Here is a 24,550-nt window from a genome sequence, read left to right as displayed (position 1 = left end):
ACGTGATCTAGAATGACCCTCCTCCGTATCCGTACAAATCACGGCCGCCAACATTGATCACGTGACCGTTCCAAAACTACAACTCCCGGCATCCCCCACTAATGCGTTACTCTCCGGTTTTCTCCCGTTATCAGTAATGCAGGAGGTCGGTAACCCCCGGGAACCGGTATTCAGTTCCATCAGAGCCGTTCCAGATATTTGCCCGGGTCCGTCCTAGCGGTGTTCCCCGGGAATCCGTGACGTCAGTCAGAGGTCATGTGGTTCGCAATCCAAGATGGCTTCCTCCGTGTGAGGTGTTTGTGATAAGGAGCGGAGCGCAGGGAGGGGGATGATGATCGGGTCGCCGGATTTGGTGGCCTTTACCCGGGACGAGGAGTATGACTACCCGCTGCAGATCTCCCCGGGGTTGCCGGAGGAATACTCGGTGCCGCTCTTCCCGTACTCGGAGGGGGAGAGCAGCCCCTGGTCTCGGCTCTCGGGGGCCCAATTCAGCCGGGACTTCATCCTGATCTCGGAGTTCTCGGAGCAGGTCGGGCCTCAGCCGCTTCTCACCATCCCCGACGACCCCCGGGTCCGGGGCGCCTTTGACCTCAATTACTTCTCCCTCCGCATCATGTCGGTGGATTACCAGGCCTCCTTTGTGGGTCACCCCCCTGGCTCCTCTTACCCCAAGCTGAACTTTGTAGAGGACTCTAAGGTGGTTCTGGGGGACTCCAAGGAAGGGGCCTTTGCTTATGTGCACCACCTGACCCTGTACGACTTGGAGGCGCGAGGTTTCGTGCGCCCCTTCTGCATGGCCTACATCTCCACCGACGAAGACAAGATCATGGAGCAGTTCCTGGAGCTCTCCAGCGACTTCTCCAAAGCCTCCGAATGTCTGAAGACTGGAAACCGTAAAGCGTTCGCCAACGAGCTGGAGAAGAAGCTCAAGGACTTGGATTATACCCGGACGGTCCTGCTGAACGAGATGGAGGAGCAGCAGAAGACTGACCACACTGGATTCTACACCACCCAGGCGATCGAGAAGGCCAACGAGCTCGCCAATGTGGAGAAGTCCATCATCGAACACCAAGACCTCCTGAAACAGATCCAGTCCTACCCCTATAGACACCTGAAAGGAGAGGACTACCAGCCGTATGTGCCCGAGAGCACCACAGACGAGCCCGACATTGAACCGGATGTCCACAACGGAATTGAAGAGTCTGAGATGTTCACCCCCAGACCTTCTTACACCCCCAAGTTCATAAAAGCAAAGTCCTCAAAGTGTTTTGATAAAAAACTGAAGACACTGGAGGAACTGGTGGACCTCTACTTCTTCACGCAGACGATAGAACTGCTGACCACCATCGAGAAGCGCTATAGGGGCGACGTGAGCTACTTAATCATGAACCATCTTGACCAGACCTTTTTGGGGCAGCAGGCCATTGCAAACTTTCTCTTCGAGGACGTCTCGACCTGGAATCCTAAGCTGATCAATCGCCAATATTCAGACACCCTGGGAATCCACCAAAACGTGCCAAGCGCCAAGTTTGCTGAAGGCCTGAACATGAAGCCTTCACGCAGTATGGAGTCCTACAAGTCCAGCGTGGAATCCGTCCCAATTAAAATCGAACAAGAGTTGTTCGATGATGATCAAGATGCAACGGTTCTTAGTGACCTTCCAGGCAATTCAGAGTGTCTTGAGGCAGAAACCAAAGGGAGTATAAGTAGCGGGGAAAGCATTGAGGTCTTAAGGACAGAGAAGTCTACACTCCTTATCCACTCTGAGAGCCAACCGTGCTTGAGGCTTAATCCTAGTCCGCAGTCGAGAAGAAAGGTGGGTAACCGGAGGACCATCAGTGAAGACAGCATTGAAGTTCTCAGCACTTGTACCTCTGAAACTGTGATCCCCGAAGATTTTCGAGCCACGTACCAAATAGCCATAAATGAAGAGGAAACCACCGCTGAAGATGAAGAAAGTGCCAATGAATTCGGTGCCACGCAGGGTGACGAAAAAGCTAACGAGGGTGACATGACGGTGGACCCTGCTTGTTGTATACGGGCAGATAGTCCAAACATTCAAGAGTTAGGTGGCGCTCTTGTGCCCGGAGATGGTGTTGTAGTGAGTGTCCCACCACAGCCTGGTAGGCACGTGAACCAGACCTTCGGGCAGGTGAAGTTCTCGGTAGAAGATGTGGACAACCCTTCTGGGGAAGTCTCCTCACCTCCAGAGTCCAACCACCTGTTAAGCAGTAAGGATGCCGAAAAAACGCCTCTGGATGAGGACTCTACCAGCTACAGGAGCAGCACCTCCACCTGCTCCGATAGGACACCCTCCCCTCCCCCCATTACCACCCTGACCGAACGCCAAAAGAGGAAAGCTGGCCACAACGCTCTGATGTTCATTAGGCAGTACCCCTTCTCCCACCCAGCCATTTACTCTCTGCTCATTGGCAGGACCCTGGTAGTGCTGGGCGAAGAGGAAGCCTTTGTGAAAAAACTAGTGACTGCTTTGTCCGTGTTTGTCCCCAATAACGGACATATTGCCAAACCTATCAAGCCATGGGTGACCTCCCCACTGCACGTCATGGATTTCCAGAAGTGGAAGCTGATTGGTCTTCAGAGGTAAAGACCCCCCCCCCAAGACATAGCTTGTATTCTAAGGCTAGGGATACAAGGCGACTTGGACCATGACACCCAGCTTGCCACTAAGGCTACTGAAAGTAAATGCAGTCACGTTACAACTTGCAAACGATTGCTAAAATTGTATCAAATACTTGCAAGTTGCAACCCAACGACATTTCCTTTCATTAGGCTCAGTGCACACAGCAATGTACGACTTTGTAATGTAGCCCCAGCCTTAGGCTCTGTTTACACTAACGTGAATCTCGTCTGCCGATTTGTATCACGGTCGTTCAAATAAGATGAGATAATATTTTAATAGTCCCACCATGGGGAAATCGAGGCCTAGTGTCTTGCAGTAGTGCAGCCTCAGGCTTTTTCCATCTACTTCTGATCTCAATGACGACCTATCTCCCAATACATGTTGGGCGCTTCCTAGAATGCATGCGCTCCTAGGTTTAGGCCTCACCCTATGCGTATATGTCCAAGCAGGCATGTTAGGGGTGCAGTCAGTGCCAACTACAGGGGCCACACCAAGTGAGGGCCTCCTAGGATCGCGTATATTCTAGGAACAACCAAACCTATTGTCATTAGAAGGTCTCAGTAGTGCAGCCTGACCTTTGGGCCTGTATCTTCAGGCTGACCTTGCAGTGGGATCAGTAGGGCTCGCCCGTGCTCTATACTTGTGGGTGTTCAGGAGGAGTAAGAGGGACTTCATTTCCCCTTTCTTTTATTATTTCGTTTACTGTAGAACTTTCCAGACTTGAAAGGGAAGCGCCCGCCGTCCGCAACTTCTCCAGAGACTTAGTTTCCTTACTGTGTTAAAGGAGCCCTCTACACTACACCGATTCTTTGTTATGCCTTATGTATAGGATTGTAGGGTCAAGAGTATTATTAGGCCATCAATCTCAGATCAGTGAGGTCTGACTCTTGCACCTCTGCCGCATCCCGGAAGACCCTTTTAATATTGAGTCCGACACACAGGACCCCCACCGATCAGTTGTTAGAAGAAACCACAGCGTTCACATTCTCTTTGCTGAATGCCAAGCGCCGTACATCGTATAGTGGCAGTACTTGGTATTGCAGATCAGCCCCATTCACTTGAATGGGACTGAGCTGCAACACTCCACATGTTGAATGTGATATCGCTGGCTTGTGAAAGAGAAGTGGCGCGTGCACCCAAGCACATGATGTTGGTCATCGATATTTAATTCCTGGAAAAGATCAGGACATGCTGGGTGTTGTAGTTCCCCACGATTTTAATCTCCTTTTACAGTTCTACCCTCAGGCCGTGCTCTGTACTGATATTACAGTAAACTCAATCCTCTCCCACATCCCGATATTGGATTATTTCTGAATTATCTGTACCAGATGGCCCTCCTGGAAGCCATTATACAACCTTAAAGATGCCACCGCCTCCTTAAAACCTGCTCTGTTCCTTCAACATTGTAGTAAGACATGGCAGATGGGGGTGGGTAGAGGTCACAGAGAGAGGATTTGTGTATACCGTGCCCGCCCGGGTGCCCAATAGATGTCTCCGCTGTAACTCGCCTCAAGACGGGTGCGGTGCGCATTCATTGGATCATGAGAAGTTCTGCAGGCTTCTAATACTTTACACTGCAGCGCTGCCTGTTACAATCGTCAGCCTATACTTAATAAACTGAATCTTTTAAAGGGATTTTCTGGGATGTTGTATCTTTAGGATTGGACATCACTATGGTCTGACATCTGCACCCCTACCGATCAGCTGTTTGAAGAGGTGATGGCACTGTGGCCCCTTCCCTGTACTGAAGATGTCATATCATACAACAGTAGCTCACGGAATGGGACGGAGCCGCAATACCAAGCACAGCCACTATACAATGTATGGCGCTGTGCTTGGTATTAAATTAAAGGGGTTGTCCAGGAATTATGGGAAGCAGAAAGAAAAAAAAAAAAAAAAAACCACGTCCCCTATCTCCGGTGTCTCCCATCACTGTCTGGTTCCAGAGATTATGTTTGGGTTTTTGGTTTGTTTTTTTTTTTCACGTTCCCTGGACAACCCCCTTTAAGGGCCCAAATGTGGCCTCTTTAACCATGCTATAGGATAGGTCATCAATATTTTATGCGACAAAAAGCCCTTTAAGACCTATGACATCATGTTCATCAGTCACTGAACTGCAGTACCGAGCACAGCCACGATACAGATGATGGCGCTACCATTGATATTTATGAAGGGGCCATAGTGCTCACCTGAACACTTCATTCTCTTCTACTTGCTGATCTGTCGGGGTCCCACCAATCTGATGTTCATGACCTGTACCAAGTTCTGGATTGATCCCATTAATATGCGCCCCCTGTCTGTTGTACCCATTACATCATTATCTTTCTCCTGTTACAGGGGGGTCTCGCCAGCAGGATCCAATACCGTCCACTCCCTGAGCCGATACAGCCGATACATCAGCATCCTGGACGCCGACAACAAGACGCTGCGGTGCCCGGTGTACCGAGGGCATTTCCTCCACCCCATGGCAGACCACCGCACACAGATTAGGAAGGGCAGCACCTACTACATGCACGTGCAGAGTAAGCTGACCCAGCTCAGCGCCATGGCCTTCCTCTTCACCTTCTGCCATCACGTCCACCTGGCCATCCGGGAGAAGGAGAGCGAGGAGTCTATAGCACAGCGCAGGAACGCCTTCCTCCGGAAGTTCCTCGGCCTCACCCGCGAGGACAGTAAGATCATAGAATACCTCTCGGAGCTCCTCAAAATGCATTACCTAAGGGAATCGGGGACGCAGCAGCTGCCGGTGCTCAGATTTGACTATATCCCCAGCGTTTTATACAAGATTTGACCGAACAGATCCCCCCCCCCCCCTCCCCTCCCCCATGGACACTTGTGGATGTATAAGGCATGGTAGGTCTGCACTGTGGCCAGGAAGTAGTCTGAGGGTTCACTTACTTTCTTAGCCTTTTTTTGTTTGTCACTTATGTGATATCTTTTATGTCTTTGCCAGTGTGTACTACTGAGGACCTAGAGGAGTGGTCTCCAGGCAGGGGCACTACAAATCCCAGCATGCATACTTGCTCTGCTGTTCTTGGAACTCCCACAGAAGTGAATGGAGCATGCTGGGAGTTGTAGTTTTGTATATGGAGACCACGGTCCTAGACTGACAGATAAAGGAGCCATGTAGAGTGGCAAAGGGACACTAACCCCAGAGTCGGGCTTCTCAGGGGCACTCATTTTAAGGTGGGTACGGTCTCACAATCAGGACCCGATCTGCTCCTATTGTATTCAATGGGAGGTACAGATTGAAGCAGGATGCATCTTGCTGCGGATTCTGCGTTGCGAGACAGTTGGCTGACCAGGCCCGTTCATCTGGGGCTGATATGTGTCAGTGCACAGGAATCTGAGGCAGTGTCCGTCTCATTACCACCATCTGAACAGACCCTTGTATTAGTTTTGTATCTACTGTTCCCTTTTATCAGCCACTTTTAAAGCTCCCCTCTCCTTTGTCACATATCTCCAGTCTCGGCAATCTTCACCGCTGCAGCTATTGTGACTACAACTCCCAGCATGCACACCAGCTCTGCTGTTCTTGGTACTCCCATAGAAGTGAATGGAGCATGCTGGGAGTTGTAGTTTCACAGCAGCTGGGGTGCCAAAGGGGATGACTTGGTACAACCCCTTTAAAGCATGGACTGTGCTGAGCCCTTTGTACAGAGTAGAGGCAGCCCCTCCTTGTCATCCATCCGTCCTATAAATCCTGCCATTTTAGTTCTTATGACACTAGGGGGCGCTATTAAAGCATCCAGCTACCTAGTTTATATGAATAACGCTGCAGCCCTGACAACTAGTTTTAATAATTGCAGCAGAGGGCGCCATCGATGTGCGGTATTCTATCCTGCCAGAAAGCCAATGTGCGTTGACCCCTCCCCCCAGAACTGTCCATGTACTACAACTCCCAGCATGCCCTGACAACCAAAGGCTTTTAGCTCGGTAACTCTGCAGGATGTCCGGTCCTGTTAGTCACAGGTTGGAGCCGACTCCTTTAGGGTTAGTGTCCCTCTGACCTCAGCCAGTGTCGCCCCCTCTCAGCCATATCCTTGCATGCTCAGTATTATTTAGCGTTTGCACTCTGATCTAGGTTCCCACATCTCGTATTTTATTTTTTTGGGTAGTTTAGGATTCCTCCTCCGCCCGTCATCCGGGTCACGAGGTCTCTTGTTCCTTCTCCATGTCATTGATTTGCACTAATTGAGACGACTTGTGAGGATCATGTGGGCTCGTCTTGTGACGCTGCCAAGTGTCGGTCGCCGCGTAATTTCATTACATCTATTTCCTGTTCGTTGGCCTTGTTGATTAATGGGAGTCTGTCATCTGTCCTTAGGGAGAGGTCACCAGTATGGGATCTGCTGTTTGAGGGTGCCGTGGCATTCGGATGAGCGCTGCAGCCTCTACTCTCAATACCAAGCACAGCGCTGTACATTGTGTAGTGGCTGCGCTTGGTATTGCAGCTCAGCCCCATTCACTTTAATGGGACTGAGTGTACCATGTAACCCACGAAATTTGTTGTCTGAGGCCAAAGCACTCTTCAATCAGTGGCTGGTGTCGGACTCCCACCAATTATATGTTGATGATGTAGAATAAGGAGAGGACATCAATATGTAGGTCTGAGAAAAGCTCCTTTAAGGCCGTGACTATAAATGCTCAAGAGGCAGTGCCTTAGCCCCTCCTCCTATGCTCTGATGGGAGGGGCATTCAGTGCAAAGACCCCGGGCCACCCTCTTGGGCATTTGGAGTCATGGTGGGTGGGGACATCTGTCCATGCTCCGCCCCTCAGGCCTGCACTAGACATAGTCCTTTATCAGTTTTGCCAGGGGTTCTCCATTCATGTAGACTTGGCTACTTCCCCTTTAAAGCCAGGACTTGCAGCTGCACAGTAGCCAGAGCCCTAGTTTTCTTGTGTGCCATTATGTCCGTCATAAGATTGAACTCAAGTGAGTGGAAGTGATCGCTGCCAAGCACAAGCTGTTGGTGCAGATCTCAGCTCCTCCGCACAACTCCCCATTGTCTCCGGTTTCCTGCGCAGACAGTGAGCACGTTGTCTACAGTCGGGAGTCTCGGCTATTACAGGGTCTTAACACTTTAAACCAATCAGACTGGCTGTGGGACTACAAGCCTCAGCAAACACAGAAGAGGTCAGTCACACATTACTGATATCTGACCAGTTTTGTACAAAGCGGGACTTCTTCCTGCCTTATAGGAGTCCTGGCCTTTGTGGTCATGTGACTGCTCAAGATCATTCTTACACCAGGTTCACACTAGCACTCCGTCCCAGATTCTGCTTAAAATCAGCAGAGAGGAAGTTACTTTTCTATCTGCCAAAACCCGGCGGACCCCTTTATATTATATGCGGAGCACAGGGGTTTTTTTTGCAGTAGGTAGAACTTCCTAGATATTTCTTATTGTTGCCATTCTTGGCTTTGGCTCCCAAAAAATGGCAGCAAAATCTGCAAAAAAAAAAAAAGGTTTCTGCAACGTGGGGCCTCAGCCTAACGGTCCATTCACGCAGAGGAATTTGGTGAAGCTGAAAAAAAAAAAGCCTCCCATTGAGAAAAAGCAACCCATCAAAGTCAATGGGGGGCTATTTTTTTCAGTGCTGAAATTTCACACCATTTTCCTCCATGTGAACGGACCCTAAAGGGGTGATCCTCACCCACAGATCGCACGAATAGGCTCCTTTGTACTCCCCATATGAATGTAGTAGCAGGTTGCACATATGGCGGCATCATTCTATTCTATGGGGACTGCCAAAGATAGCCATATAGATTGAAGCAGCAACGCACATGACCTGCCAGGGAACCAGAACCCCCAGTCATGTGATCAGTCTGAACCCCAACAATTGGCAAGTTACCCTTATCCAAAGGACTGAAGGGAAGGACACCCCTAGTGGTTTAGTAAAGAATCTGAATGTTGTGAGCCGATACCCGCTTTATAACTGCTGGTGTTTTGGTTCAGTCTCCTCATCGGTATCATCTCTGTAAATTGACACAATGTGAACTCTATTTATAGATCTGATTTCTTTATAAAACTGTGAATCCGTTTGCTTTGGACATTACTGCTCCTTGTCGACGCTATTTAACCACTCGCACCAAGAGCTTGTATGAAGAAGAGAAGACATGCATCCATGCTAACTCCTGTCCTTCAGCCAAAGCACACTGGAGGACTAGGGCCTCGCGCCAGGATCTTTAATGCAAGGTAACCTAACTCCTCCAGTGCCTTCTACTTGGAACGAACATAACACTCAGGGTTCAAACCACGACCGCAGCTCCAAGCTCTTCAGCAATACAGACCTTTGTAGAACATCTGCTTCCCCGTCCTGCAGTGACGGCCCCATAAGGGACTCATGTAAACCTTTGTTACACCAACTAGAAGATGATGGGAGTTGTAGTCGCAGAACGAGCTGGTGTACCAAAGATTTCCCTGTTTATATTGGTGCATGCGAGGACCCATCTGTGCTCACACCACGCTGCATGAACCTAAAATCTGTGTTGTCGAAATCTGTTGTCACGCTGGAATAAATGATGGTTTTATCTCCGTGTCAGCTGTACCTGTCTTTTTATTGCACTTCTATGGTAGCTGGTTGTAGGAAAGCTGGATGATTACCACCTAGCTTTCTGAGGCTCCTGAATATCACACCTGTCAAATTCTTAAGTACCTCTAGAAGACGAAATCATATTCCAGAAATAGTCTATTCTTCTAACTTGTGACCAGAACAAAACATTGGTCTATATTTACACATAAAGAAACCATTTATTCCATCAGGAAAGGCAGTACCGTAATATAAACATCTAAAATGATAGCGCTGCAGAGGCAGTAGTGCAGTACAGAGACATCTGAACCATCAGGACCCTGGATATAACCACAGTGTGGTAACATTAGATTCATGGACTGTAGGACCATGTAGGGATGATACTAGAATGGAGTGGGTCAAAGTAGGTCCTGCTATGGCATGGATCTAGTAGGTGACGCTGCCTCAGCTCCATCCGCTGTTACACCTAACACACCCTCTGCCAAGTCCCATTAAATACACCTCTCCTAAATCTAACCTATCTGGTTTGACAAGGACACAGAGGGCAGAGCATAATAGTAATGGTCAAAAAAGATGACAGAGGCAGCGCCTCCTACTGGATACATGCCAGGCCTGAGAGAACCTACTTGTAGACACGCCATTCTAGCACCTACCATCATATAGTGCCAGATTATTATTAGTACAAGGCACACGCTTTTGACTGGTACCCCAAACCCATGGTTCAGATGCCGTTCAATGCGTGGAAACGCCCAATTGTAAAGTCACTTTAAGGCATGATGTCGTATTCCAGCATTTCTGATTCTTGAATCATGTGCCCGGGACAGTATTAAATCGCATTTCCTATTAATAGCCATGTTTCATAAGCCTTATCCAGTGTACGGATCTATTTCCTAAGTAGAGCAGCAGTGACTGTGGCATCGGATCAACCACATGGGGATACTAACCATCTCTTATACATAGATACAGCCCTTCGTCCATGATGAACGGAGGCCAGAGCTGGATATATTCACAGGTCAGGCAGGCCGGGGATAGGGAAAGAGCCTGAGAACTGCTCCACCTCCTCCTTCAGGGCAGAGATCTTCTCCCGGTGTTTGCCATCTGATGCTAGTTTGTCCTTAAATTCCTTCAGGGTTGCCTTGGGGTTCATTTCATTCTGGATTTCCAGTGTGAGCAAGATACCTAAAAAAATAAAGCACAGTGAAGATGGGCACAACATTTATGGGACTATTTGCAGTGACCCCATGATACTAGGAATCCCTGCCTCTCCATGGCTTTGTTGCCCCATACTATACACAGTACCGGGCAGTGGAGCCGCAGTGAGGCAGAGACTCCTAAGATAGGTCACAATAATGTAAGGGGTCCGGGTTTCGAGCTGGGAAATCCATTATCCTTTTCATGCTGCACAGAGTAAAGAGGACATCAAAAAGAGGAAAATCCTAATAACTATACTGCGACCCACCTTGGTGAATGAAGTGTGCAACTTTTTTGAAGTCGTCCTCTCTAAATCCCCTAGACGTCAGGGCTGGGGACCCAAAACGAAGGCCGCTGGGACGAAGGGCGCTCTTGTCACCTGTTGGGGGCACAGATTGCAAATGTAAATTCTCACTGACACAGTGCAAAGTCTATACGTGAGATTGTAATGGTTGTCCTATTCTACACATTCATGTACAAAACTAACTTTCAGTTACTAAAATTTCTGCAACAGGTCTGCCACGTATAAATTCACCCATAAATGGATTTCACAATGGTACCCCCTGCCTCGGCGTACATCTGAATCCTCTGGGTACAGATTTTCTGCCTTCAGTTTCCATCCATAGCTTCCTTACATTGGACCTCCCCGAGATGCGCACTTACCTGGACAGGTGTTCTTGTTACAAGCAATGGCGCAGGCTTCCAGGACCTTCTCCGCTCTTCCTCCATCAGTATTCTTGTTCCTCAGGTCAACCAGAATGAGATGGTTATCAGAACCTCCTGTAAAGTGATGGAGGAGAAGATGGCTTCTAGTAATGCAAACCAGGTGCCTTCCCTTGATAAGGTTTGTCATGGAAATTCCACTTTAAAGAGATTTTCCATGAGTTTAATATTAATGACATATTTAGGATAGATCATCAATAAATGATGGGTGGGGGGGCCAACAGGCCGATCTGATGCTCAGGTGAGCGTTGCTTCTGCTTCACAGGCTTCATCGTGCAGCGAAGTCCTATTCAGCTGCAATACCAAACACAGCCACTATACAATGTATGGCGCTGTGCTTGGTATCCAGTGAAGAGGCAGCAGCTCAACGATGGGGGGGGGGGGGGGTCTTAGGTGTCAGACCCCTATTGAACACATATTGATTACATAATCAATATTTAACTCCTGAAAATCCCCTTTAAATGTGAGGACAATCCTTATCCATAGGCCCTATTAGCAGGTTGCAGAGAGCAGATGCCACCTAGCACTTCACGCTTTCTGCAGACCTCCTCAAAGTAAACAATCCCTTCCTTGACAGACCCTTCCCACTATATTGGTTTCTTAGATTACCATCTTGCTCATCAACTTTGTAAATCCTTCCATCATATAATAATCTTAACGTTAGTTTCTCACCAGTAACAATATGATAACCAAATCCTTCCAAGGCAGCCGCCAATGCTCGGCAATTGGAGACGACCTGTGTCTGGTACAACTTGAATTCTGGGCTCATGGCTTGTTTTAGGGCGACGGCAATACCTGTAAAAGTCATGATGTGGAATGTAAGTGTCTGCGGCATCATTTACCACCTGTCAAAGAAAATATGAGGTAAGACCCCGGAGGTGGGCGGTACCTGCAATAGCGTGATTATGAGGTCCGCCTTGTAGGCCTGGGAACACAGCTTGATTAATAAGACTCTCATAGTTGTACAAGATTTCTTTCCCAGTCTTTGGATCCACACTGCGGACTCCTGAAGAAGAAATTCTGTCAGTTCTGCAGCCGTGTTTCTTACAGCTCTATTCACAAGATGGGTATAACTTGCAGATCAGTGGGGGTCAGACCCCTCCAATCAGAAGAACGGGACAGTTTTGTCCACGGGTTCTGAATGGAGCAGTGGTTGGACAGCGTGCACACACTGGTACTGGGGGTAGCTGAACTACAGCACTTGGCTATCTGCTGTCAAAACTGACCATTCAGAATGGGGGCAATACTCCACCCTTCTCCTGATCAATGGGGTCTGAGTGCTCAGACTCCCACCAACCTGTGGACTAGGAATACCCCTTTAAAGATGGTTAACACACCTTTTCGGTAAAAGATGACGCCGGCACGGCAGCCGCGCAGGGTCTTGTGGGTTGTGGTAGTGACAACATCACAGTGTTCAAAAGGAGAAGGCACAACACCGGCCGCCACCAACCCGCTAATATGGGCCATGTCAGCCATGAGGATAGCGTTGTTTTCATCAGCAATCGCCCTCATCCGGGCATAGTCCAGATTCCGGGAGTAGCAGCTGACACCTGAGGGAAAAAAAAAAAAAAAAAAGTTTTTGTTAAAATTTTGCAACCTTGTCAGTAATAAGATGTGATAAGATGATGGGAGTCGTAGTACTTACCGGCGATGATTAGTTTGGGATGAAACAGGCGGGCGTTTTCTGCTAGCCTGTCGTAGTCGATATAACCAGTGGTTGGATTTACCTGCGAATGAGATGAGCGATTAACCAAAAAAAACAAAAAAATACTGCTGGTTGTTGGACTCATCACCTATATACGATCCCTATTGATCACACTAATCCTTGTAGCTTCATCCTCACCAATATCATCACAACAGTGTAAAGGTCGCTGCATCCCACAAATTAAACATATGCACATGCTGCCACACCTGTCCACAGGTTGTGCGAGGTACTGCAGCTCCTCCACATTCATTTCAATGGCGCTACAATGCCAGAAACAACCTGTGGGCAGGCCTTGGCACTGTATCTGAACGCAACGAAAGCAGCCTTGGTTTTCTAATCCTGGATCTGTTTCAGTCCTCATGCACATGGAGAAATCTGGACTCAATCTGGCGACCCAGATTTCCTGTATCATAGTGTTCTATGACACCTCATTGCAACTCCATTGTCCTATGCTATATACAGAACAGGGGGACGCGGGGGCTCCTGGCCTCATAGGTCATTATGATGCAGACAGTCCAGCTGTCTGGACTGGATTTAGCTGGGAAATGAAGTCAATATAAGGAACGGATTTTCTAATCTTGATTCGTCCATGTACATGGGGCGTCTTGGGAAGGACCTGCTCACCTTGTATGGCATGGATTCAAAAAAGATGGACGTGGCAGAGATTTTCTTCTTGTCGGTCATGAAGCCATGGGTAAGGTGACCCCCATCAGGCAGATCCAGTCCCATGATCCTCCCGTGAGGCTCCACCAGGGCAGTGTAAACTGCAAAATTTGCAGGGGAACCTGGAACCAGAAATGAAAGGGGAAAGATGTTTATTCACGATGCAAAGGGTAAAACACAAAGCAAAATCCATAACAATACATATGACTTGTGGCGCAGATACGCTGCAAAATCTTTGGTGGAAAAAGTCTGCTATGTGTGGACTTGGCCTAAAACATCATTAAAGCAAAATAAATGGCTGTACAATTTTTGTCTTCATGTCCTCTCACCTGAATACGGCTGCACATTCACCCCCCATTTCTGGGGGTCCAAACTGTACGCCTGCAGAGCTCTCTTCTGACACAGCCTCTCCAATTCATCCACATGCTCTGTGCCGCCGTAATACCTGCGAGGTCACATATAAGAGACAACATTATAGTCCCCCTACTGTGTATAGAAGAAGGGGCAGATGTAGTAGAGCAACAAGTCTGCAAAATCTGACTACACACAGGGTTTGTTTGTAGTCTGTCAGGATGAAGACGTATAAGATTGGATGGAAGTTGCATAGACAAAACACAATCCATACAGAACCAATAACAGTCGCAAGCGGCACCGCACCGGACCATGGGTTGTGTCTTGTATTGTAGCTCAGCTCCATTAAAGAGGACCTTTCACATTAGTGGAGCTGTATACTGCTAGAAAGCCGGTATATGCCCCCGTTAATTTCGGCACCAATATCCCTGCACCGTCAGGGGAACTGCCCTACAGCTCAGCGTCATAGCTGGCCCGTGACAGTACTCATCCGTAGTCTAGCACGGTCAGAGGGTCTGTTCCTTGACACTGAGCTGTAAAGACCCCTCTAGCAGTGCAGGGATATCAGTTCTGCATAAAAGGTCCTCTCTAAGGTGGGACTGAACTGCACACAACCTGTGAACAAGTGTGGCACTGATTTTGGAAACAACCATGTTTTTTCTAATGCTGCACAACACCTTTAATAAAAAGTGGATACCCTTTCCTAATTCTGGACAACCCCTTTAGGGTCAGTTCACATGTGAACCGTATGCGCGGGTTTTGACACAGAGAGAGACGCGGCGAGCCGCGTCTCTCTCTGGTCAAAACTCGCCTGCCGCGACCATCGCGGTCGCGGCTTTCCCCTCCTATGTCGGCTCAAATGAATGAGCCGACATAGGAGGGTGCTCCCGCTAGAAGGAAGCCGCGGTCCAGCGTGCCGCGGCTTCCGCCTGAAGATAGGACATGTCACTTCTTTTCTCCGCTAGCAGCAGCCCGCTGCTAGCAGAAAAAAGAAGCCCGGCGGTCTGCATAGACCACCATTGTAAAGGGGCGGATTTTGAAGCGAAATCCGCTGTCAAAATCCGCCCCTTTGCCCACGTGTGAACTAGCCTTTAAGGGTCCATTCACACAAGAGTTTTTTGGTGAGAATTTTGGCGCTGAATCCTTGTCAGAATCCACATGGAAAAGGCGCCTCCCTATAGAGTTCTATGGTTTCCGCTAGCTTTTTTTCCCTGCTAGTGGGAAAGAAAAGCTTCCTTCAGGTGGATTCCAGCTGTAAAACCCAACACAGTCAATGAGAAGCGGAAAATCCATGTAGAATTGGCAGAAACCGTGTGGAAAAACCGCGTGGAAAAACCGCTAGTGGTTTTTTCAAGGTCCATACACTGCGCTGAAGGAAAAAAACATTTCCCAATTCCTGAAGCGGATTTTTCCTTGCCAAAAAACTCAGTGTGAATGGACCCTAAATATCAGCACGGTGGCAGCGATGACCTTTGCCATCACCAGCAAAGCTTTCTGCTGCAGCTACAAGAATAGGAGTCCATATCTATCAGGCAGGATCAGCCCTGCCCCTTATAATATAACACATTGGTGTCGCCCTCTCACCTCTGTCCAGGGTAACCTTCCGAATACTTGTTGTTCAGACATGAGCCAAGAGCCTGCAAAACCGCACAGCTAGCAAAGTTCTCAGAGGCGATGAGCTCCAGGCCGTAGCGCTGCCGGTGCTTCTCCTTACGGATAATCTGATATACCTTTTGCAAATGAATAATAAAGTATGATTGATCTGTACAAGCGATACTAAATATGTCATAATCTATCGATTCCCTAACACACTGCACATCCTTCATCCGCCACCTGACTAAAACAGTCCCAAACTGAGTTAAAGCGGTGAGTTAAATATTGATCTACGATCCTTGGGATAGATCATTAATATCTGATAAGTGGGGGTTCAACACCCGGGACTCCCAGAAATCAACTGCTTGGGGGAGCAACACAAGTAACATTAACTTCACTGGTCACATGGTACTGCAGCAGCTCAGTCCCATTCAAGTGAATGTATGGCGTTGTGCTTGCTATTCAGTGAAGAGGCTGCAGCACTCGCCTAAATGCTACAGTCACAAGTGATTCCGGGGATCCCAGATGTTGGGACCCCCCCTTTAATAGTATATTACCTGATAGTCTGTGACATGAATGGAGGGACAGGGGCTGTAGTTCTAAGTAATGGTCAATGTACACAGAGTATTTGGGCGCGGATTCTGACATGGAATCTGTGCAGAGAAAAAATTTCCCATTGACTTCAATGGGTTCCTTTTTCAGGAACCCAATGAAGTCAATGGGAGGCGTTTTCTCCACGCGGATTCTGATGCAGATTCCGTGTCAGAATCTGCGCCCAAATACTCCGTGTGCATTGACCCTAAGGGTCAGGGAAAAGCTAAATCAGCACTGTGCCCCTTCCGCCTCCAGTTTAGTGAGGGGGACCCTACAATCACAAAGTGATGGTATACCCTAGCAATATATCATCACTTTATAAACCCTAAATTACATTTAGCTTCCATTTCCCTCCTGCACAGCCTATGTAACTATTTTGGGTTGCAATATGGTATACGGCAGATTTCTAGGACATTCAGGGTCCATAGAAAGCTGGGTGACACCCCTTATATTCATCTGAATAACTTGGATTTCTAGGTCCCAATTCCTTACCTCTGGATCATTTGTCTCGAGTGGCTCCAGTACCATCTGGTTATGAGATGCCCATAGGTCGCTGTGCCCGCCATTGAACACCGGGGAGTCCGCCATGGTCCTGCCTTAGATACTTCACCCCTAAGCAAAAAATATTAGAAAGGGTTTCAATTCAAGATCTCTGCTTGCTGTCAATGAATGGGGACAATCCTGTTTAGGTAATCCTCATTCAATACACTGATACATTGTTACAAAGTATTAGGACAGAGGGAATGATTTTTGCCTGGACCGGATACAACGGTGACAAACGCTCAGCTGTGAGAAGAAAGGTTTTGGTTCACTGACAGCAAGCATGATGGCAGAGGCAAAGACTTGAACAAAACTGGCACATGGGTGCAGCGAAAACTTCTGCACCCCTTATCCTGCTCCATAGAGGTCCAAGGAAGACTAAGTTAAATGCAGGGACGGCTGAACCCCAAAATGAAGCTCTTTGCACCCACCTTTGTACCCGCTGCCTCTCACCTGGTAGTCAGCTCCTTATATGCAGCAGATCAATGACACTACCCATAATGACAGGGTCACTGACCTGACAGGTATGTCTCCTGCAATATCCTCAGGGCAATAAGACGCTCACAAGAGTCAGACCACAAGTCTCACCACGCCGCTAGGACCGGTCATGGGGGCCGAAAACAAGTTTTACATATTAACTTTTCAAGGGCGGGAGAAGGCTGCAAGCGAAATTGGCCAAGTCTCGCATGGTATCAAAGGTCTGCGAGCAGGACAACAGCTGTACATGGCGCGGTTAACACTCTAAGTGCCAGAAAGGATGTAAATCATTCCCACAGTCAAACTAAAATGTTATTCAGCTGTTATATCTGCTTCTGGGAAAGCTGGGTCTCCACTAATATGGCTGCCCGTACAACAGCTACGGTACAGGGAGGTACAACGTTTTCTCAGAGGAAAGGTGGGTGACTATCAAGTGTGCATCTGCAATACTATACCCAGCTTTCCCAGAACAAGATGGGAGCATTGAAAATATGCGTCATAGGACACTGACAACCCATGCAATAGGACAGAAGCAGCCGCCTGACAACCCATATCCCAGGACAGAGGCATTCTCCCTCACCCAACAACCCGTGTCCCAGGACAGACTCAGCCCCCCATTTCCCAGGACAGTGACAACCTATTCCCAAGGACAGAGACGCCTCTCCTGACAACTTGTGTCCCAGGACAAAGAACACGTGTTATACACGCACAGCCCCCTACTCCTCTGGGTAGACCTATCACAACGCCCCCCGCCCCTCTGTCTGACACCCAGCCGGTCATCTCCCCTCCGGTCACCCCTTCCCGGTCACTCACGTTCCCCGCCGCTGCCCTCACTCCTATCCCGGCCTCACTGAATTCTCTCCCACACTGTAAAAGCCGGCACAAAGCCCGACCAATCACAGCCAGGTACTGAATATCACAGTCCAATCACCAAGCAGCACGCGAGATAACTGACCAATCACTGCTGAGTACTACTTCACGTCAGCCAATGAAGGAACAGCAAATTTCCCGCTGGAGGACTCACCTGCTAAATTCTGTGGTGTGACAGGAAGGATGCACAATGGAGGGTGTGATCTGTCTATAGGGGGCCAAGAAAGCTCAAAGCCTGCTATAAACACATAGACAGCCTATAGAAGACACTGAGTAACAATAACATGTACATATCACATCACATCTTACAGTCCCTCTAAGGGCAGAGCGAAGTAGACAATTACCAGAATAGCAATCCCTAAAAGGGCGTGTGCACGGTGTGGCGGTCATATATACAACCGCCATTTTGTATCTTACAATCATTGGTGGTACCGCACTGTGGGAACGGACCCTTGGGGTATATTCACACTGAGCACTTTACATAAGGATTTGGAAAGTACCAAAACACTTGTTCGATAGGCGAGTTTTTTCCTCGAAAGGTTTTTTCAGAACCGCGGAAAGGAAATAATATGTCAGTTATTGGTGAAAAATCAGCATGGAAGCAAGGCCCCCGTCCGAATGGAAGTCAATGGGGGGTCGATAAACCTCAGCAAAATATTCATTACAATAATCTGGATGCGCCGGCATGTAGTCGCGGCATTCTGCTTCAGATTAGGCCAAAATGAATGGGCCTGGGAGGGAGGGAGGGAAGGAGGCGGATGTCTGCAGCTGAATCCGCCTGAAGAAAGGGCAGGTCGCTTCTTTTTTCTGCGTGTGGGAACAAACCATTTGCGGAAAAAAAAAAATGGCTGGCTCCCATTGATTTCCATGGAAGACGATTTTTAGGTCAGGATTTTTCCGCGTCAAAATCCTTCCCAGAAACCCTGTCTTACTATGAAACACATCATTAACCCCACTATGTGTCTTAAACATTCTCTGCCGCATGACTTTTGACATTTTCCCTGTACTGTGACATCACTGTGTGTATTATCCTGTACTGTGACATCACTGTGTGTATTATCTCTGTACTGTGACATCACTGTGTGTATTATCCCTGTACTGTGACATCACTGTGTGTATTATCTCTGTACTGTGACATCACTGTGTGTATTATCCCTGTACTGTGACATCACTGTGTGTATTATCTCTGTACTGTGACATCACTGTGTGTATTATCCCTGTACTGTGACATCACTGTGTGTATTATCTCTGTACTGTGACATCACTGTGTGTATTATCTCTGTACTGTGACATCACTGTGTGTATTATCTCTGTACTGTGACATCACTGTGTGTATTATCCTGTACTGTGACATCACTGTGTGTATTATCCCTGTACTGTGACATCACTGTGTGTATTATCTCTGTACTGTGACATCACTGTGTGTATTATCCCTGTACTGTGACATCACTGTGTGTATTATCTCTGTACTGTGACATCACTGTGTGTATTATCCCTGTACTGTGACATCACTGTGTGTATTATCTCTGTACTGTGACATCACTGTGTGTATTATCCTGTACTGTGACATCACTGTGTGTATTATCTCTGTACTGTGACATCACTGTGTGTATTATCTCTGTACTGTGACATCACTGTGTGTATTATCTCTGTACTGTGACATCACCGTGTGTATTATCTCTGTACTGTGACATCACCGTGTGTATTATCTCTGTACTGTGACATCACCGTGTGTATTATCTCTGTACTGTGACATCACCGTGTATTATCTCTGTACTGTGACATCACTGTGTGTATTATCCTGTACTGTGACATCACTGTGTATTATCTCTGTACTGTGACATCACTGTGTGTATTATCTCTGTACTGTGACATCACTGTGTATATTATCCTGTACTGTGACATCACTGTGTGTATTATCCCTGTACTGTGACATCACTGTGTGTATTATCTCTGTACTGTGACATCACTGTGTGTATTATCCCTGTACTGTGACATCACTGTGTGTATTATCCTGTACTGTGACATCACTGTGTGTATTATCCCTGTACTGTGACATCACTGTGTGTATTATCCCTGTACTGTGACATCACTGTGTGTATTATCCTGTACTGTGACATCACTGTGTGTATTATCCCTGTACTGTGTTTGGCTCAGATTTATGAACACTGGGTTCCTCGCCTTATAACCGCCCAATGCAAAAATTTGAATTTGCAGTTTTGTGGACCATAGCTGTTAAAAAATCAGAAGCGCTACTAAAATCTGCAGTGTAGCCAAGGCCATAGAGATCTGCCATCACTTCTAATGGTCGGAAAACTCTTTCATCAGTAAATATCTGGCTGTTATAGCAGAACAATGGCAGTAGAGGGGGCTCTTCCCATGTGATTTTCTCTGCTATTAGTCATATCAGTCACTACATGTAAATGCATCTTATTTAACCCCTCCATGTCTGAATGCTATACTGTGTCACATAGATGCATCGTGAAATCTTACATATTACCGGAGGAGATTCCTCAAGGCTAGTGAAAGGGGGTCTGTTACTCATAGCAATGAAATTAGCCCCCATTGCTAGCCGTGTCACCATCCAGTAGGGGGCAGTGCAGACTACAGTTTAGGTTATAAATAGACTTTTGCCTGACAAAAGGTTATAAATAGACTTTTGGATGGCAAATCCAAACACCAGAAAGGTCATAATGTAACTTAAATGGACGCTCTGATGTCATAGTCCTTGGTGGACCCCTGTAATGTGAAATCAATGGGCCTCAGATTTCAACTGACCATGTTGGGGGTCTGAGAGCTGAAAAGATGTCATCAAAGGGCTGGACGTTGGGGGGCAGAAATCCAGCACCTTCACGGTTGACACCTGTATTATACATTTTGTGGGGTCAAATGTACTTTTAGTTTACAGCATTTTGGGGAGTGTCAGATATTTTGATCGCTTTTTATTGGAGGAGAACGGCAAAAAACGTGGTTCAGCTCTTTTGAGCTCTTCAATTTTTAAATCTCCTAGGGGGGGTTGATCTCCAATACAATACATTGCAATGCTAATGTATTGCAATGTATTGTACAATTGCTATAGCTCTATTACAGGCTGCTCAGCACAGCCTGTAAATAATCAATGTAATGTGAAGCCTGAAAACCTTCAGTAAGCCGCTGGCCATCACAAGGGTTAATGCCTGTGATCAGTGCCGACGCTGGTCTTGGGCTTTGCCACTAGGTCTCCACTTTGTAATATTTAAAGACCCTACAGTCAACATAATACTACAATGGATGTGGGAAAAGTGATAAAGGATAAGAAAAACATGGCTGCTTTCTCTCAGGGAGGCACCATCCCTGTGCATGTGTTAAGTCTGGTATTGCAGTTCAGCTTAATGGAAGCTAATGGGGTTGAGCTGCACTTTCACACACAACCTGTGGACAGATGTGGCGCTGCAGCTTTTTTTTGTCATTGTTTCCTGTTTGTAATCCTTAATACCTCTTGGTTGTCACTTAAACATTTGTAATTGCATCTAATTTTTTGTCTAGGAACAGGAAAGGGACCTCCGCACCATGACTGGCAGACTGGTACCATGCTATTAGTATAAAGACTATACTAAGGCCTAGTTCACACAGAGTTTTTTGGAACAGAACCTGAGGCGGAGGCTGCCTCAGGTTCCGATCCATAAAACGTGTTGCGGAACTGAAAGCCGGTGCACGGCACCGGCTTCCAGCTGCGCACCCGCCTCCAGATCAGGCTCAATGAATGGGCCGAGTCCGGAAGAGGGCGTGTCTTCAGGCTGACTCGCGAGGCGACTCGGCCGAAGAATGAACAACTCGCTTTTTTTTTCCGGGAGGCGGAAGAAACGGCTCCCGGAAAAAGCTCCTGCGCAGCTCCCATTGATTTCAATGGGAGCCGTCTTTTTGGTCCCGGTTTTGAGGCATTTACGGCCTCAAAACCCTGACCAAAAAACTCCGTGTGAACTAGGCCTCAAACATCTCTTTTTCAATCTTATAAATTCAGAAAAATATGCCAAGGGCACCATTACTTCTGCATATCAACATGTCTGCATGTCCTTGTAATGCTAGACAAAAGAATGGAGCCCGCCAGAATCTATTGTCAGGGGAGAACATCCTGAAACATCCAAATATCTAGTGACATCAATGTGAAAACCTTGACGGTGCGCAAGATTTTTATCACCCCCTCTCATCGCAACAATAGCTGCTGTACTAGTTCCACCAGTTCCAGGATAGATACCGCTAACCTCTACCCTGTGCAAAGCGTCACAATAACCTGATGGTAAGAGCAAGATCTTCATGTGCTCTGGACAGGAATCGCCTATGTACACACAAGTACTAGGCAGGACATGGTTATCAACTGTAATACTGCCCCAATGTACAATAATATAACTACTATAATACTACCCTCTATGTACAAGAATATAACTACTATAATACTACTCCTATGTACAAGAATATAACTACTATAATACTACTCCTATGTACAAGAATATAACTACTATGATACTACTCCTATGTACAAGAATATAACTACTATAATACTACTCCTATGTACAAGAATATAACTACTATAATACTGCTCCTATGTACAAAATATAACTACTATAATACTGCTCCTATGTACAAGAATATAACTACTATAATACTACTCCTATGTACAAGAATATAACTACTATGATACTACTCCTAAGTACAAGAATATAACTACTATAATACTGCTCCTATGTATAAGAATATAACTACTATAATACTGCCCCCTATGTACAAGAATATAACTACTATAATATTGCTCCTATGTACAAGAATATAACTACTATAATACTACTCCTATGTACAAGAATATAACTACTATAATACTGCCCCCTATGTACAAGAATATAACTACTATAATACTGCTCCTGTGTACAAGAATATAACTACTATAATACTGCTCCTATGTACAAGAATATAACTACTATAATACTGCCCCCTATGTACAAGAATATAACTACTATAATACTGCCCCCTATGTACAAGAATATAACTACTATAATACTGCCCCCTATGTACAAGAATATAACTACTATAATATTGCTCCTATGTACAAGAATATAACTACTATGATACTACTCCTAAGTACAAGAATATAACTACTATAATACTGCCCCCTATGTACAAGAATATAACTACTATAATATTGCTCCTATGTACAAGAATATAACTACTATAATACTACTCCTATGTACAAGAATATAACTACTATAATACTGCCCCCTATGTACAAGAATATAACTACTATAATACTGCTCCTGTGTACAAGAATATAACTACTATAATACTGCTCCTATGTACAAGAATATAACTACTATAATACTGCCCCCTATGTACAAGAATATAACTACTATAATACTGCCCCCTATGTACAAGAATATAACTACTATAATACTGCCCCCTATGTACAAGAATATAACTACTATAATATTGCTCCTATGTACAAGAATATAACTACTATAATACTATTCCTATGTACAAGAATATAACTACTATAATACTGCCCCCTATGTACAAGAATATAACTACTATAATACTGCCCCTATGGACAAGAATATAACTACTATAATACTACCTCATATGTACAAGAATATAACTACTATAATACTGCCCCCTATGTACAAGAATATAACTACTATAATACTACTCCTATGTACAAGAATATAACTACTATAATACCGTATTTTCCGGACTATAAGGCGCACATAAAAACCTACGATTTCCTCAGAAATCGTAAGTGCGGCTTATAGTCCGGTGCGGCTTATATATGGATGGAAGCGGCTGCAAAGTCTGCGTGCTGCTTCCATACATACATAAAAGGCACCGTAAGGGTGCATTCACAGTACGGAACGCCGGCGTGTATCACAGCAGTACACGCCGGCGTTACAGCAGGGCTGCCGGACACTTCCTATTCATTTCTATGGGAGCCGGCATGCGAGCGCTCTATGAATGGAAAAAAGCAGTCCATTCATTTCTATGGGGAGCGCTCGCATGCCGCCTCCCATAGAAATAAATGGGAAGTGTCCGGCAGCCCTGCTGTCACGCTGAAACAGAACGTGAAACTTACCGAGCGGTGCAGGGCGGGCATTCAGGCCTCCTCTTCCTCCGATGTTCCGTCCTTCTCCGGCGCTCGCTGATAATGGCCAGGGCGCATGCGCAATATCATAATGCTTCTACTACTGCGCATGCGCCCAGGCCATTATCAGCAAGCGGCGGAGGAGGAGGCCTGAATGCCCGCCCATCCTGCACCGCTCGGTAAGTTTCACAACATTACGTTTGGGCTCTATCAGCATGATTTTGCTGATAGAGCCCCTCCTCGCCTGCCGAGCGCTTCCAATAGAAGCGGCTGGCACGAGGGGGGTTAAGCGGCCGCTGGCAAAGTCTGCCTGCCGCCGCTTTCAAGAACATATAATGGGCACCGGACTGCGGCTTATAGTCCGGTGCGCCTTATATATGAACCGAGACGGACTATAAGGCGCTCATGGGCAATGCGGCTTATAGTCCAGTGCGCCTTATAGTCCGTAAAATACGGTACTACTCCTATTTACAAGAATATAACTACTATAATACTACCTCCTATGTACAAGAATATAACTACTATAATACTACTCCTATGTACAAGAATATAACTACTATAATA

The 24,550-nt window shown here is 46.7% G+C and overlaps 3 protein-coding genes across 5 annotated transcripts in view; 2 read left to right on the top strand and 1 right to left on the bottom strand.

Annotated features, from left to right (window-relative positions):
- The window catches only part of LLGL1 (LLGL scribble cell polarity complex component 1), a 409,866-nt gene that overhangs the window by 66,040 nt on the left and 319,276 nt on the right, over positions 1-24,550 (top strand). The gene's annotated exons all lie outside the window — the stretch shown is intronic.
- SMCR8 (SMCR8-C9orf72 complex subunit) lies at positions 264-9,166 on the top strand. Its single transcript, XM_075285192.1, has 2 exons — positions 264-2,604; positions 4,982-9,166. Exons 1-2 carry the CDS (start codon positions 329-331, stop codon positions 5,433-5,435), a joined length of 2,730 nt encoding a protein of 909 aa, XP_075141293.1. The 5' UTR covers positions 264-328; the 3' UTR covers positions 5,436-9,166.
- SHMT1 (serine hydroxymethyltransferase 1) lies at positions 9,392-17,873 on the bottom strand. Of its 3 annotated transcripts, none has more exons than XM_075285543.1 (12): positions 17,827-17,873; positions 16,489-16,608; positions 15,394-15,539; positions 13,788-13,903; positions 13,420-13,580; positions 12,736-12,817; positions 12,428-12,640; positions 11,980-12,096; positions 11,763-11,885; positions 11,031-11,147; positions 10,636-10,746; positions 9,392-10,355 (listed from the first exon to the last, which is right to left on the bottom strand). In XM_075285543.1, the coding sequence occupies exons 2-12, from the start codon at positions 16,582-16,584 to the stop codon at positions 10,183-10,185; spliced, it is 1,455 nt and encodes a 484-aa protein (XP_075141644.1). In that variant the 5' UTR covers positions 16,585-16,608; positions 17,827-17,873; the 3' UTR covers positions 9,392-10,182. The 3 variants fall into 3 exon arrangements, with proteins under 3 accessions (XP_075141644.1, XP_075141646.1, XP_075141645.1); XM_075285545.1 differs by lacking the exon at positions 17,827-17,873 and adding an exon at positions 17,594-17,611; XM_075285544.1 differs by lacking the exon at positions 17,827-17,873 and adding an exon at positions 17,054-17,133.

Source organism: Leptodactylus fuscus, chromosome 8 (assembly GCF_031893055.1).
Source record: "Leptodactylus fuscus isolate aLepFus1 chromosome 8, aLepFus1.hap2, whole genome shotgun sequence".
Taxonomy (NCBI): domain Eukaryota; kingdom Metazoa; phylum Chordata; class Amphibia; order Anura; family Leptodactylidae; genus Leptodactylus; species Leptodactylus fuscus.
Note: the sequence above shows the minus strand (reverse complement) of the source record. Positions and strands in the feature narration are given on the sequence as shown.